The sequence below is a fragment of the Condylura cristata genome, unplaced genomic scaffold (genome assembly GCF_000260355.1).
Source record: "Condylura cristata isolate star-nosed mole 26May11 unplaced genomic scaffold, ConCri1.0 scaffold00045, whole genome shotgun sequence".
In the NCBI taxonomy this organism is placed as follows: Eukaryota; Metazoa; Chordata; class Mammalia; order Eulipotyphla; family Talpidae; genus Condylura; species Condylura cristata.
This window is the reverse complement of record NW_004567146.1, coordinates 1466449-1482999: the sequence shown is the minus strand read 5'-3', so window position 1 is coordinate 1482999 and position 16551 is coordinate 1466449. Positions and strand designations below refer to the sequence as shown.

At 44.5% G+C, this 16551-nt stretch overlaps 1 gene segment (V, D, J or C); it reads left to right on the top strand.

Annotated features, from left to right (window-relative positions):
- LOC101622920 overlaps positions 1-16551 on the top strand; it is a 400030-nt gene that overhangs the window by 363626 nt on the left and 19853 nt on the right. Inside the window, 1 exon segment of the C gene segment in view lies at positions 4395-4448. Within this exon segment, the coding sequence occupies positions 4395-4448 (54 nt within the window).

The following is a 16551-nucleotide window of genomic DNA, read 5'->3' as shown; positions in this document are numbered from 1 at the left end:
TAGGAAGCAGAGCCACTCCTTTTTATTTCCAGCACAACAAAGAGTTGACTATGAGGCCAGGCCAGAGATGGGGGCTTCCTTTGAAATATTGTTCACAAGCTAACAATAAGCTAGAAGTTTCCAGGCAACTCAGAAACATTCTTGGGCCACAACTCCATATGTTGTGTTTGTTGGCCTAGAGGAGTTGCAGTACTCTTATCAGCAGACAGTGAAAGCCAGAGGCATCTGAATTGTACCACACTTTGTAGAGGATCATGGAGGAGACAAAGATGTGCTAAGGGCAAATGTGGGGGAGACTGCTAGATGATTCTACCAGAAGAGAAGATCAAGATCAAGATCAAGTTTCCCTTCAGGGAAACTCTAGGGCCAAGCATTCAGAGTTTTTGTTATGCAGGCAGTTACTGTGGGGACTCGGGAGGCAGGCAGCTCATCTTTGGGAAGGGCACCCGACTTTCTGTGATTGCAAGTAAGTGTTCCTGGCCATCCCCAATTTCTATCAGTTCATGGTTTTGGCCCTTAAAAGATTTTTCAGTGTGTCTTGGAATGCTTTGGCCTCTAAGAAAAGGCTGTTGGGAGCTAGAAGGTTAATGTGAGCAGGAAGATGAACAGGTCACTCTGGCATAATAATCCAAAAGACAACCATGGGCAAGAACATGTACCAGGCCCGCAGCCACAGCCTCTCCAGCTTGCTGTGACCGCACTTCCTAGCCCAGTTCTTTCCTCTGATCTCAGCAGGTCAAAGCCCCAGGACAAAAATCCAAGGGCCCCTTACCCTTGGGCCATAGCAAAGTTCAGCTGAGATCTAAGACATAGTAGGCTTTTATTTACTGGTGTGTTTGTTTTAATTCATCTAAGTAATGCATTAAAATTTTTCATTGGAAAAGCAATTCAAATTATAAAGCCAGCATTCGCCTTCACCTCCGTCCTTCAGTATCACTTTCCTTCCCACAGGTGGTCACTGGGCCTGGTTAGCTATGTTGTGATGAGTTTCTATTTGCAGTATGTTGACATGAAATCTCCTGTCTTTGTGCAAAGAATCTTGAGCCATAAAGAACTCAGATACCATTTGCAGGATTTCACTTAGATACAGGAACTGTTGCTTGAGTGTAAGGGCTGCCTTTTGGTCGGGAACTCCTTGCCCAAGGACAGGTGGATGGACTAGCTGACTCTGAAACCCAGCCTGGTCACTGCAGGACTCCGAAGGGTGCTTCCCTCCTCTGTGGCTTGTCATCCAGTTCTTACTGCAGTTTGTGCTTTTGTAGTGCTGTTCCTGTGAGTGGTTTGATCTTCTCAGCATCTACAAGGTTTTTGCAAAGAAAGGAAAGTTTGTGTGTACTCTGGGACTGGGAGTTACCAACTCACTTTCGGGAAGGGCACCAAACTCTCAGTCACACCAAGTAAGTTCTTCTTTCTGGCTAATTATTCTTCCCAATAAGCCTGTCTTCCATTTCTCAGAAGCTGTCAAAACACAGGTGGTGTTTTCTTTGCTTGGTTTGTGTTGGGTGGTTCGTGATACCAGTTGGAAAACAAGGTTATTAATGCACATATTCCCTGGGGCACCGTACTTGACTTTTAATATCCACGTAGTCTTTCCCTGAGAAAATAGGTGATCTTCCATGAGGAGGAAGGTCCAGGGAAAGTAAGAAGGACTTGGATGGAAATAGACAAAGACCTTCAGGAATAACAAACAAAACGGGATCCCAGGAGATGGAGCTGTAGCCACTTCGAGTGAATTTCCCAGGAGGGGCGTCCGCCACGTCCCATTCTTTCAAGGAATATTATGGCAAATGGAACAGCACTGGGAAGTTGTTAGTTATTAGTATTCATTGCACGTTCTAACCTAATTACAAGGAGATTGTTTTGGCCATCGGCAGTCATTTCAGGTTGTGTTTTCCTGCTTGCCTCCTCCACCTCCACCTGACTTCCTAGAGGCCCCAGTCAAGGTTATTGCAATAGCACTGAACACTGTGTAACACCAATACAGGCAAACTCACCTTTGGGGCCGGGACCACGCTCACTGTGAAGCCAAGTAAGTCGTGTCCGTCTTTGGCTGGGCCTTTAGGGGCAATCAATCACATCATTAGTTTGAAAAATACTTTAATCCTGTGCATCTGCTTGGGCTCTTTATTAATGTTCTTTCCCCAGGCCAAAGAGAGTTGGTTCTTTTCTCTGCTTTAAAATGAGATGTGTGTGCACACATGCTCTTGTGCGTGGTCACTCCTGCTCTAGCTCATGGTGAGGGGCTCTCTGGAGCATATTTTTTCAAGGAAATAGAGAGATAAGTAGTAACTGAGTCGATGAGAATGTCAGGAAGAACCTCCAGAGAGGGCCCTGTACCCAATAACCTCACCTCCAGGCCCTCTGCCCGGATGGGATGGCTCTGGTTCCGCCTGGTGGCATAGGGCAGGAAATTGCTCAGCTTCTCTCCGTAATCAATTCCGAAGTCTAACAATCGTGCTTCCAGAAAGTACTTTCTTACCTCTAACAGTGACCACCCACCCAGATTCCTGTTGCAATTTAAATTTCTGAAGAGAACCACTAGGACCCAAGAATCTAGCTTGAGAACAAAATTTCTGCCCTGGAATGAGACTCAGGGCCTGGTACTCCTGTAGCACCTATGAGGCGATCTGCGCCCCTTGGGCTGTTTAAGCCGGAGTGATCACTGATAAGGCAGTATAGCGAGGGCTTGGGGGATAGGAACCCTGAAACTCAAGTCCTGGCTCCATCACTCTGCTGGCTGTGTGATGTTGGGCAAGTTACTTAATCTCTCTGGACCCTCAGTCTCCCCATCCATAAAATGACTAAAAAAAAACCTACCTACTTTGTGGAGTTATTATAAGGAGGCAATGAAATAATATAGCTAAAGTATTTAGCATACTGGCCAAAACAATGAAAGAACTCATTAAACCCTAGCTATTAATAATAATGATAAACATCATCTCCCACACAGAGTAGAGCTTTTTTCTGTTTCGCCCCTCAGGCTCTTCTGTCAAGCCTCTGTCATGCATCAGGAGAAGAGCTGGCATGGGGGGAGGGTGGAGAATGTCAGGCTGTTCTATGAAATTCTTCACCTGGGATTTGAAAGTGTCTAAGTGAAACAGAAAAAATCCCAGCTAATTTAAATACAAAATCATCCAAGTGTCAGAGGGAGGAGGGGAGGGGTCTGTGTGGCTGGGGCTCGTGAGGCCGGACACAGCTCAGGGCGACCCCTCCACATGGGACCCCAGTCTGACTCCTCCCAGGTGCCCTTCCCGCCCACGGCTCCCCATAGAGGGACAGGGACAGAGAGGGGATGGACACTCGCAGAGAGGGCCAACTTGTCCCGTAATTGTCCTTCCCCTCTCAGTGGTATTGGTGCCCGAAAATAGCCCATAAGTGAAATTCAGCCCCAGAGACAGAGTGTGAGGAGTCTATAGAAGCGAATGGGGCAGTTGCTGTTGAGGGAAAGAGGTTGAGAATGAGTGGGAATTGAGTCCTGAGGCGGGATCTGGGGAAAGAGGCATCTAACACGTGCGACAGGGCTGTGCTCTCAGCACACGGAGATTTAGACCACAGCACAGGCTCATACTGCAGGAAGAAGGGAGTTGGGTTAGTGGTAAAAACCTTCCTAATAGGTTTTTGAACAGTGAAAATGAGCTGTCAGGAGTAGTTGCCAGAGCACTTTCTCTAGAGGGTTTTTGAAAGGAGATAGACACCCTCCTATCAGAGGTGATTGAAGTGCAGCCTGCCTGGAGGCAGGAGGGAAATGAGAGCACCTCTAAGCCTCTTCCCAGCCCCCCAGCCTCTCTGTGAAAATCTCGGGCTCATTAATGCAGAGCTGCATCCTTCGGGAAAAGGGAGTTCCTGGGTTAAGTTTCAGAACCTTTGCTTGGTGTGTCCCAAACTCCCTTTGTTTTCAGGACTGGGCAAGACAGATAGGCTGGCTTTTCATCGTAAAGCCAAAAATGTAGGTTCTGGGTTCTCAATCATTTGTCATGTGAAGATACATAAGGTTTGGGAGCCAGGGGGAGCTCTTGGGGGTTTTTGCAGAGCCCGGCATTACTGTGGGAATAGCTATAGCCAGAGTCTCATCTTTGGTCATGGAACCAGATTGTCTGTGCAGCCCAGTAAGTACAGTCAAGTGGGAGAGGGATGAGCCCAGTGCTGGGCGGAGCGTGACCGAGGGCTCGTGTCACTGTTCACTCTGGCCTCAGGAGCCGGGATGGGAGGGGAGAGAAAGGGAGTGATGGACAGAACTGAAGGGCAGTGAGAGTGTCCTCGCTCACTAGGGAGGAAAACCACAGGCCTGTGTGAATAAGCTGGGAGAAATTCACTGGAGGTTTCCCTCCTCGAGGGCTGGGGCGGAGGAGCTGAGGTGGCAGGTTTTTGAAGCTGATATAATCACTGTGTGCAAGGACAAGGCTTCGCCTTTATCTTTGGGAAGGGGACAAAGCTGCTTGTCAAACCAAGTAAGTGGTATATAATTTGAATTGTGCACTGAATACATTTCCAAGAGAAATTCCTGTTCTCTTTTCCACCGGGACCTCCTTGGGTCAGAAGGACAGGAAGGAGGCTGAGCAGACCAAGGCCCACAACCTCGCCATCCTCCTCATCCTCAGAGGAGCTCTCAGAAGTGTGGGGGGGGCAGAAACCCACAGGAGCCATCCGTCGCCCTCCTTGGGCTCTGTCCTCTCTATCAGACTTCCAATAAGTGAAGCCAGCAGATGACAAGTCTTCCTCGGGAAGGGAGGTGGTGGCCAGAGTATCACCCCATTTCACAGATTTAGAAACAGGCAAATGGAGGCCAGTGATTGTTGTCGTTACAGCAGAGATTCAGGGGCCCAGGACTGTTTCTCCTGCAGACTCATGAATCCAAAACACCAGGTCATTTAAGCGAGAGGGTGGCAGCAGGAATCTGTACACCAGCAGGGCCCAGGGCTCGGTTTGGCATCAGGGAAACCCCGCGGCGTGGTGGGTTGTCACCATGCAGGGACTCCAGCTGGTCAGTTTCCTGAACTCCGAGGTGCCACTCTGCCCGGGAAGCCAGCTCTTGGCTCACATCATCCTTGGCGAAGTGAAAGGAGAGAAATTAGAAGAGAAGGGGGGAAGGCTTATATCTCATATCATGCAGTTACCTCATTTTGTAGCAAGATTGTTTCCCCTTGAGCAGTTTGTCTTCATTTAGCAGCTGTCTTCTCTGGGGAAGCCATTTTGTAGAGGTGTTTGTCACAGTGTGACAGTGACAACTGGGCGGGATTGAAATTTGGAGCAGGGACCCAGGTTGTGGTCACCCCAGGTAAGCCTCACTCCCTGGAGCCTCACCGGCCCTTCATTTCAAACCCGTGTGCCAAAGACTGCTCGCTGAGACCATGAGCAATGCATTTGAAAGGAAGCCATTTCCCTGAACAGCAATACCCAGAGCCATTAAGCAAAAATGAGAGATCAGTTTGATGTTAAATAGAAACATTTTTGGATAAATAGGAATTCTCATTATTCTCTATCAGTCCCCTGTGTAGTACCTTATTCCCCTTATAAGGAAAAAAGTTACAATAAGAAGTATGGCCATGACTCATGCTGTGGTGTGGGAGAGATCTGCTGTGGATTTGGGGGGAGGGGGGAGGATTAGAAATGTGTGCAGCAAGATTGGATGTGTTTTTGACAGGATATGTAACACAGTGTGAATTATAACCAGGGAGGAAAGCTTATCTTCGGACAGGGAACTGAGTTATCTGTGAAGCCCAGTAAGTATAAAAGTGTATCCCTGGATTAAGCAATGTCTGTGGATTAAGGGCTGATTTAGACCCAATTATACACCATATGAAGAATGTTTTAAAGGGTGAGTGAGCATCAAATAGAAGAAGGACAATAGTCTCCCTGGCTACAGTCCAGCATTTCAGTGCAAAATGGTCCATGTAAGAAAGTCTTGGGATTTGCTCACAGAAAACCTGAGGTGGGATCATGTTTGTGACTGATGACTTGGGGTACTGGTGAGGATCTGTAGCCCTGGATTTGTGCATAATCGTGACAAGGCTTCTAATTCCTTAACAAGCCCTCTAAGGCACTATTCTCTTGGCTAAATTATGTCAATTTCTAGAAGGTACCGTGTAAATAATGATCATGAACCAAAGCAGCTGTGCTTAGTCTCTCCCAAAGTCTGAAAACTTTTTTTTTTTTTTCATTTTTAGTTTCTTCCTAAGTACCATGGGACACTTTCTATTTCTGAGACTTAGGCCAAAAATTCATAAAACGAAACCCCACAGACCAAAGAGGGGCTTTAAAATCACCTTTTTGCTTGTCTCTATGTATAAGGGAAGCCAAGGCCCAGGGAAGACATTGTTCATGGCCCCATGGCCTGGCTGTGGCTAAGCCAGGATCAGAGCTGAAGGCTCCGGGTTGCTGAGGCTGCCTCTGCCACTCATTCTCCAGGAAGTGTGAGGAGCCCCTACGACTCCTCTGACAAATGTGCTTGTGCCCCCAACTCTATGCCAGACTCGGGGCTCAGACCTGGGCCCCTGGAGGAACAAACTCAGTGTGGTATTGGCCCGGGGGACTTACATTCTAGAGTGAATCCATTTGTTCCCTGGGCAATGATGATCCATATGCTGGCCCCTCTTGCCTGTGACCTATTTCTATCATCCTTACTACCTTAGAAAATATTACAATTGATTTTTTTATTGCAGTTTTAAAGTCTCTTAGAAGCTAAATCAACATAGATACTACTTTGGTCATGAAAAAGGAAATGGCTCAGAAGTGAAGTAGAAAATTAGCCCTCTCCCTGATCATTATTTGATCATTATAAAATGGTTTTATCAATCTTAAGCTAGTGGCCACATTAAATGGGTGATACCAGCTCTGTGCCTCATCTGTATTCCATAGATTCAGTCTAAGGGAGAGTTAAGGATAAGAGCAGCTTCCTGGTGGTGTAGCCCAGTGATGTTGAGAACAGAATAGAAACATCCCCTTTCTGGACTTTGTGATACTTCTTCGATAAAAAGACTGAACTCTGGTGTGGCATCTAACATCAGAGAGCATTTATTATACATATATACTGGAAGCATACATTTGGTGCTTAGAACTCCAGAGTAAAAAGTGAAAAGCAAAGATTCCTTAAGAGAAGTGACATTGTAAAGACAGATTGATTTCAGATTTGTAGGCCATCCGGCTACTCCAAATCAAACCCTGACTGACAATGGAACAGTCCTACTTCATAAAGGCATTTCGGGCTCCATCCGCTCTTCTATGCCAGCGGGCCTGTTTGATCTGGTTTTTGCTATTGGGCATATCACAGTGTTTCTTCTGGCTCAGGCTGGAAACTGACCTTTGGATCCGGGACCCTCTTGACTGTTGTACCTGGTAGGCTACCACAGTTTAATGCTATTTGCACTAATTTACTCATCTATACATGTCTACATATGTGTAACTCAGTGGGCCTGGGGTTGAAGGTAGGTGAGAGGTTCCACAATGAACACTTAAAAGGTGTACAAAGAGACTTCCAAAGACCAAAGAGAAAGAGAAGCTGGTTTTCTAAGTTTGGAATAGGAGTTGATGAAAAGGAATAGAAAAGCAGCTCACCTAACCTAGAAGAATTGTTGGATAATAGGAACTGATACAGGGAACCTCTGTTTCTCATAATATTTTTATTAGAACCAGACAAAATGCTCTAAGATGCTTTTACCAGGAACTATATAAAATCAAGCCTAGTTGGCCAGCTCCTTTTCTAGGCTTCTTTAGTTTATTTTTACATAAGTTGTTTAATACAAAGGTGCCTATCTAAGATATTGAAATGAAGCTTTGTTTCTATAGCTCTCTGGTGCCCTTCCAGCAAAACATTCCTGCAACACACTGCTTATCATTTCCACAAGTAAGAACAAGTAAGCCCCTTGCCCTCCAAACTGCATAAGTATTATAATTACTTGGCTTAGACTGAAGTCACCTCTATTTTATTTCTCATAACTGTGTTCATTTGTTGAAATTTGTTTAAATCCAAGCTGTGTGGGCGTCTAACTGTTGGCACTGAGGTTTCCTTTCTCTTGAAATTGTCAGCAAAATATTTTGCCCATAAATAATGTTTCATCTAGACTTGCAAATGACAGCCAACACTGTGGCCTTTTTTTTTTTTTTTTTCTCTTACTCTTTCACTTTGCTAAGGGGAATATGCAGGCAGAAAGCAAAGAAAGACCAAAATGTACAGTTTCATTGTGGGGCTGGAAAGAGGGTATCTACGTGGGTTTAAAGTACATTTGGTTCTCTAATGTAAGTACTTTGACAGTATGCAGAGATTTTTTTTAGAGAATATGTGCAGAATAGAGCTACATTGTTGTTGTGGTTCAGAATGTCATTAAGAGAAGCTCAGTTCTGGTTGTCAAGCACAGCACAGATCCAGGTACAGACTCAGGAAGAGAAGCTTCTAGAAAGCCTAGGAATTAAAGGTAGAATAAGGATTTTTCTCCCAGTCAAGCCCACCTGAGGAGAATTTTCATTTATAATTAAAACAAGAGAAAGGTAAAGAGCATTTACTTGCACTGTGTTTCGAATATTGTGTGTATGGAGCACAGAAGACACAGAAAGAACCCAAGCAGAAAACGAAAGAAAAGAAATCGATAAAACCACTGAAGAAAATCAGTTGCCCTTATCTTGCCTGTCTCTGATAATGAATGAGCTTTCTTGGCTCATTCCTCACTTTGGTTCTTGAATTTTCTAAGGAAATAACAAAAAACTAGTGGAGTTGGGTTAAGCATCTCTAGAAAACACACCTCTCCCTTTTAGGAAGTCCCAGGAGACTTTTTGTAATGATCATCAACATGGTGTACAATGCTAACTTGTTTTACTTTGGATCTGGAACCAAACTCATTGTGAAGCCAAGTAAGTTATAGGTTCTACAAGAAAATGTTTTATCTTCAATTCCTCTTAACAGTTTTTATGTGTTTTGTTTTTTATTTTTCTCATTTTGGATTCCTGTCCATATTATGTCCTCATTCTTGTTCATATGTTTCTTAGATAGAAGCTGAAGTAAACAAATCCCATGACTCAGTAAATATTCTGACACGACTACCCATATTTCTTGGGATGGCATCCTCTATAAGGAAAATCCCCAAATTTAAATATTGCTACTTTCACTAGTTGATAAGAGAACATTTGGATATAATTTAAAGTATTTATAAATGTCAAGGATTTCAGAGAGGAGATATGACAAATTTAAAGTAGATGTATTTTTAAAAGAGGAAAAGAATTATGTATTTTTGACAATAATCAAATAACGCTCATTTATTGAACACTTACTATGTATATAGTTGTGTGGAAATGCCTCTCATGCTTTAATTCATTTAACTTTCCCAACAACCTTCTAAAATAGAAATTTTCATCCCCACTTTCTGAAAGGAAGAAACTATATGAATGTGAAAAGTGAAATGAAGGGGTTAAAATAGTTGCCCCGGGGCCAACAGCACAGAGAGGTCCGACTGAGACAGACCTGCTTGTCCCCAAGCTCTAGACCACAGCCGTGATGATCTTTATGTAGGAAGACAGAGCACTGTGGGTCTGAAAACTACAAGCTCATCTTTGGTGCAGGGACCACACTGACCGTAAGACCAAGTAAGTAAGAAAGGAAAAGTCAGAATAATTTTAAAACAAAATGGTGGGTATTGCACCTGGGAAGTGCAATAGTCAGTAACTAAATTCCACAAAGCTGTCCCAGTTTGCAGGAGACCATAACCTTCCCCCTCACTTGTCTCCCAGGCCTCCCCTGAGGGCTCATCACCTTGGCACACCTTGGCACACCTTCGTGGTGATAAATTTGTAAAAGCTCAGGTTTCATGGTCAGAAAAAAAAAAACAAGGAAGCAGTCTGAAATTATCTCAGATCCCTAAAAAAAGTGAAAGAGGACATCACTGGGCTCTATTAAGATGAGCCATACACTTCAAACATTTGAAAAACAGCCATTCAACAAGAGAAGGGTTAATACAGACGGCCATCTCGGAACAGGTGGGAGAGTTGAGGATGTGTCAGCCTCCAATAGAGGCTTTTCTGACCAGGAGGACATCCTGCAGGGAAAGGCTGCTTTGTGAAGCACAGGACTCTTCTTCCTTGGAAATCTTCATGGTGGTTCTTAAGACTCCCGGCCAAATGCTATTGAAGGGGCTTTTGAGCCATTTTAGAAACTGGCCGGAATCATCTCTGGGCTCCTTTTCAACTCCCCATATTTATATCCTATGACTCAAGCCTCGAGAATGAGAAGGTGAGCTCAGACCTGTTTCTCCCATTCTTATTATTTTGATAGCCAAGAAATCGGTCATCAGGTTATTCATGAACTAAATCTTATTTGGGGTTTTTATGCCTAGAAGATGGGGAGGAATGATTTCCCAATGCAATAAAGGCCTAAATAAAGGGGGAGATGAGAAGTAAAAAAAAAAGGGGGGAGGAATACGAATGCCTGGAGGAAGGACCAGAGGTCAAATGAGGGAAATGGAGTGACTTTGTAGAGGACAGATCTAGTCTATCAAAGTTTTCACAAGTTCAGCTTTGGAAAGGGGCCCAAACATAATGTCAATCCAAGTAAGAGAGCAGGCTTTTATTCTGGGAAATAGGACCAAGGAAGCAAAGTTCCTTCCAATTTAAACACTCTCAAAAGGATAAGTAATTGCTTTCTGATGGGAGGGGCCTCTGAGGTGGGGAGACTATTGTTACCACAGACCAATTGTCCCCAGAGATAGCCTCTGGGCACCGCCTGCACAGCTTAGCCCTCCAACCACACCAGTGGAGACTCAGTCTCTGCAAGAGGATGGAGACGAATTTTCAAGTCAGTGCTCCAAGGCAGGGGGAGAGGATGGGAAGCCTTAGTTCATGTAAAGGGGGCAGGCACTGTGTCTATAGTGGTGCCACCACAGGGAAGCTTTACTTTGGAAAAGGAACTCAGCTAACTGTACGGCCTGGTAAGTGGGTAGATTTCTACTCCAGGGAAACATTATTATGAAGAAACTGAAAAGGGAGGTGAATGAATGCCTTGAGCCTTGTAACCAAGAGAATTGTTGTATAGCCTCTTTCCCAGCTAGAGTGGGTGGTGAAGAAAGAGGAAGGTCAAGATGGCCAAGGCTCCCTTTTCAGAAGCTGAGAACCTCAGCGAAGTTCATCCTCACCAAAGGCAAGAATAAGGGCACCCTCACTAGAGCATATAAGGTACCCCAAAACACCCACTCCCATCCATAGGCAGCTCATGAGAACAAGTGTCCTCAGGCACTTGAGAGAACAGGTTAATAATGTTTATTTTTCGTGAAGTCTGTGATTCTCAGTTCTCTCCCTGTCTTGTCAAAAATGACTTCACCGTCATATTCTGTAAACTTTCCCCAGGTCCTCTGATGGGGTCCTTAGCAGTAGCCTCACCAGTGGATGGGCTCCAGAATAGCCAGATCTGAAACTGGGTGCATGCATGGGAGAGGAGAGCTGATGTAAAGAGAGCAAAGCTCAAAGCTGCAGGGGAGACCTGGGTGGAACCAGGATTAAAGCCTCCTTCCTCTCTTTGGGGCCTTCCCTGGCCACTAAATTGACTGTGGAGACCCTAACAGGAGACCTCACACCTGTGTGCGAGTGTGTCCACCTGCAGCATTTCCACTCTGGCTGCACGAACAGCCTGAAGTTGCCCAGAGCATATAGAGGCTCCTGTTCTCAGCTTCCTTTGTGGGTTAGAAATGGCCGACTGGACCACTGAGTGAGGTTGTGGTTGAGAGCTATGTTCACTCAAAGATCTAGTCTGCTGCAAGAGCAAAGAAGTAAACAAGTACATGACAAATTAGCCCAAAATGCATGCTCAGCCTCTAGAATGGCTCCAGAATCAAGAGACTGGCTCACCCTAAATTCACAACCCCTCCACTTTGTTAAGGCCACAGGAAACGGCATTTCCTGAATGATGGCATCACTCAGTGACCACCTGGGTCCCTGAGGCTTTTTGTTGGGCCTCAAATCACTGTGTGACCACCTATGCAGGGGAAAAAATCACCTTTGGAGGAGGAACCAGGCTGTTAGTCAAGCCAAGTGAGTACTCGGGCTTAAGCCACAGTTCTGTTTCCAGCATTCAAGCAGGAACTCCTCATCAACTTTCAATTGAGCATGCGATGCCAGTCCAAATTAATCTGTCTCAAAGTTGCATTAAAAATATTTAGTGTTGCTCTTATGCATAAGCGCACAGGTATGTAGAAATTCAGTGGAGATAAAGGATATTGCTATCTTGATATTTTCTAGGGGCTATCTTCTTAAGGACAACAGTTAAGGTACTTTCCTTATTTCTTCACGTCTCTTATCTGATTGTCGCAGGAGGCAGAGGAAGGTGGAAAGGGGTTGTTTCTCTTTTCAGAACAGCTAAATGATTTGAGCTTGGGCACAATAGCAAGGCAAGGACCCACGTTTTCTAAGTTCAATATATTACTGCCCGCACTGGGCTGCAGCCTCCATAACCATCATTCTGATTTATCTCCTCTGGCCCTCATTTTTCCCAATTAATGCAACTGAATTATTGGGAACTCTTATCTCCTGGCTCACAGAAAGTGTGTGAGGATTAAAAAGACATTGCTCTGAAAAAGAGTTGAGCTAGAGTTTTGTTTGTTTGTTCAGAGGAGAGGGAGAGAAAAGTATTGTTTTTGTTGTTGATGATATTGTCCTTTCTCACTGGGAAAGAGAATAAAGGGGAGGTGCTCAAAAGGTAAAGTGATGGGATCAATACACAGACGTGTCCAGAATAAACCATGAAGGCTTTCCACCCAGAGGCAAGTACCTTGTAGACCCGCTAGGCCACATGCCCACGTCAGCCATGGGGAGCTCACCAGACTCTTAGTTCACCTGTGACAAAGGTGACTATTCCAACCTGCCTAGCTCAAAGGGTTTTATGACTCAAATGAGATCAAATATGTGAAAACTCTTTGAAAAGTAGAGGCAGTTGGATGATTTATGATTTTTTTTAAAGTCAGACTTTATAAAAATTTCATTGGAAATTGAGGGTGAGGCATCTTCCTACATTTGGCTATGATTTTAAAAAAAAAAGGGGGGGTTGAATTTGGATAGGTGACCCTTTCTCATTTAGAGGAGACAGGCCCAAGCATTGATGACCAGGACTGTCCCTGGTGGTCATCCGACCCTGAGTTCTCCTGTGGGAGCAGTGTGTGAGGTTGGCAGCTTATGGTAAATCGTTTCTGGGGTTCTGACCATTGCAAAGAGTGTGTAGGCTTAAGGTTTTTCTTGATTTATGTAGTATAGGGCTTTGTGTTGAACTGGGTTTCAACCAAGTGAGAGAACCTGAGAGAATTCCTGTGCTTAAAATGAAGCACCCTTTGGTTTTTGTGGTGAAATAGATCACTGTGGGGTTTTCAAGTGCCCAGAAGCTGGTTTTTGGAAGGGGGACCATATTAAAGGTGGGCTCTAGTAAGTATTGCCATGAATTCTGATTTTGAATAGTTATTGATACAAATAATAAGCTTTTTTGGAACTCTAAATGAACTGTCAACCAGCCTCAACTTACTCAGATTTAACTGGGGAACAGAGCACTCCCCATGTCCTCCCCACCCTAATGGTGAGAGTTCCTTCTGCTAGGGGGCAGTTTGTTCACCAACTTCATAGGGAAGTGAAATGATAGCCGTTTCCATCTCAGTGACCAGCTCCCACAGCAAAGCCCAGTCTGAGATGCCCGCCCCTTCCCTTCCCATCCAGTGGGCATCCTCTCACAACCCTGATGCCCTCAATGGGTAGGCCTCCATTGCCCGTTACCTACAGAGCGTCCCAAAGCCACATTGGGAGAACCACTTTCTCTCTCTTAACCAGTTGGCACGGTAGAGCCAAACCCAGTACTTTGGCAGAGAGGCATGCTCTCACTTCCCACCACTGAGGCTGGGTGGTTTGAGCCAGGCTTTGTTCCTTCAGGCCCACAATTTGCTTATCTGTTAAAAAAAAAAAAAAAAGCCAGTGATGATTAATTTCCTCGTGGCTGGACTTCACATGCCACCTCCTCAGAGAGACTCCTCTGCCAATCAGCCACCAAGCAGGGCTACTACCTAGTTATTCTCTATCCTATTACACAGGTGATTTTAACTCACGCGCCTTCATCGCTTACATTATGTTAGCTACACGTTGGCTTATGTGTGCCTCCCCCTGGATTCTAGGAGGACAGACACAGTGTCCAGGCAGCTCTCTGCTGTATCCCCTGTGTCCGGAGGGATGCCTTCCATGGGGAAATTTTCAGGGATCAGCAAGTGAGTGGAGAACCTACCACCACCTAGCCCCTCCCTAAGTAGCAGAAGTTTGTTACTGCAAACCCAGACACTGCAAGCCCACTGAGCTCCTCGCCAAAGGCAAAGGCAGAACGCAAGTTTCCATTGTGTTTAGTTGCACAGGAGGCTGAGCGGGTGAGTGGTGCCTGGGGTATTTGCAGGGCCTCATTTCACTGTGCCTACCAGGCAGGAACTGCACTGGTCTTTGGGAAGGGAACCACCCTGTCAGTGAGTCCCAGTAAGTACCTGTTTTTTATTCATTATACAGCTGTGCTTGTCCTGCTGTCTTATATTGTACAGGTGACAAAATGCCTGCTTATTCTTTCGCTCACAGAGTGCTAGGGCTTTTGTAATGAAAAGCCATTAAAACAAAATGAAAAAATGGATGCTGTTCCCCAACCCTAATGCTCCAACCATATCCCATGTTCCACTCCATGCTCACAAAATGTTTTTAAATACATTAAAGTGATAGAGAAAAGAAAGATTACCTACAGGGATAAGGACCATTTGCTAAACACGCGTAAATGAGATGGTGTACACGTGTTGATTCCTAAGTAAAAATGGGGATCAGAGCTGATATCCTTTGTTCTAGGAAAACAAGATTACTTGGTGAAATTTTACAAATCTTTTTGAGGGGAAGTTTTGTCTAGAGAGTTGTCTTGACAGTTGCCTCTGTCAGAGTTGTCTGGAAAATATCACGGGGCTCTTCTCAGGCTTTCCCTACATCACTGCTAGTGTGTCCTATAAAGAGGCTTAATTCCATGGCTTAGTCTTCATTCCAGCAATAAAAAGGGGGAATCCCAGCCAAAGCTCCCAGGAGGGAGGAGAGATGCATGCTAATCACATTAATCTACTATCAAGGTGTCTCTGGCGTTGTTGTCAGGCCGCACAGAGCTGTGATTTATAACACATTCGTCTCTGGGAGTGGGACAAGATTATCAGTAAAACCCTGTAAGTAGGCAATATGTCACTAAAGTAGGAGGCGTAATGTGGCCACTGAGGCCCATTGAACTTACTACAGTATTTGTGGCGCCCAAGTGTCAAGAAATTAATGGTTTATGCAGACTTAAGTACATCCTGACGTAGAAAGAAATGTTAAAGCAACAGCAGAGAGGATAGAAAGATCTAGCTGTGGAGGAAAGTAGTCATGGACTTGAACCAGGAGTAACGGCAGACTCAGCCCAGTCCTGGAGCTGTTCCTAAAGAAAAAAGCAGAAAGGCACTCCCAGTTCTTCAAAGCCTGGTCTGAGCAGTGCATCTGGGCCAGTTTTTTCATGTGTAACATGAAAATATTCAGTATCACCTCATACGTTATTTTATTCAAGATAAAATAAGCTAATGTCTGTGAAAATATTTTATAAATTATGAAGTGCTATACACATGTACAATATTGTTATTTGTATTTAGATGACAATTTCAAAACTAGGTCAGCTAGTCTAATTCTTTCAACAAGAAGGGCATATGTAGGTTCCTAGTAAAACATCTATGTTCCTGGATCAGGTTTGTAGACACTGGTGAAAACCATTCTCTTTTCCTGAAGTATGGTGATTTGAAGGCTACCCAGATGAAAAGGCAGGAGAAGGGGAGCCATTTTGTAAAGACTTGTGTTACAGTGTATTTCTGGGGGTTACCAAACCTTCGGGACTGGAACAAAACTCCAAGTCATGCCTAGTAAGTCTAAATCCCTCACATTCTTCTCCCTTGTGTTACAGCCTCTCACATTGTAACATCTGAAACACATAATGAGATATAACAGGTCTTTTCTGACTGTTTCAGAAGATTTAAATAGATTGTCTATTGTCTTCATCTGCCCCTTAACATTCTAAAGTCTTGTTCAATCCACGTTGTATTCTTTTTTAATAAGAAAGAAAGCCAAGACATTGCCAGTGAGGCTAATGGGAACAATTGATTTGCAAAGGATAAAAACTAACGAGAAGACAGGTGGTGTTTTATGCCAACCTGAGGCGCAATGGATGTCCTTTAATCAGAGGGACTCTGTTCTGGGAGCAGGAAGGAGTTGGGGGGGGCCAAGGTGACTTACCACTGGTGAAGGGGGAGCAGGAACTGTTGTTCATAATGATCTGGATGTTACTCCATGAAGCTTCAGATTGATTGAAGTTAAGAGGTGACACTATGACAGGAATCTAAAAACTAATAACTGTAATAGAGACTACAGAAGGACCAGATGCATTTGTTAGGTAAATAGAGTAGAAAATCACAGGTCTAATGGGACAGACCCAGGCATGTGAGTAGAGAGACTTCCTTTTAAGTGTTACGCAAGAAATCATATTGTTTGAGTCAAATGGCCTGAGTGTTGTGTGGAATG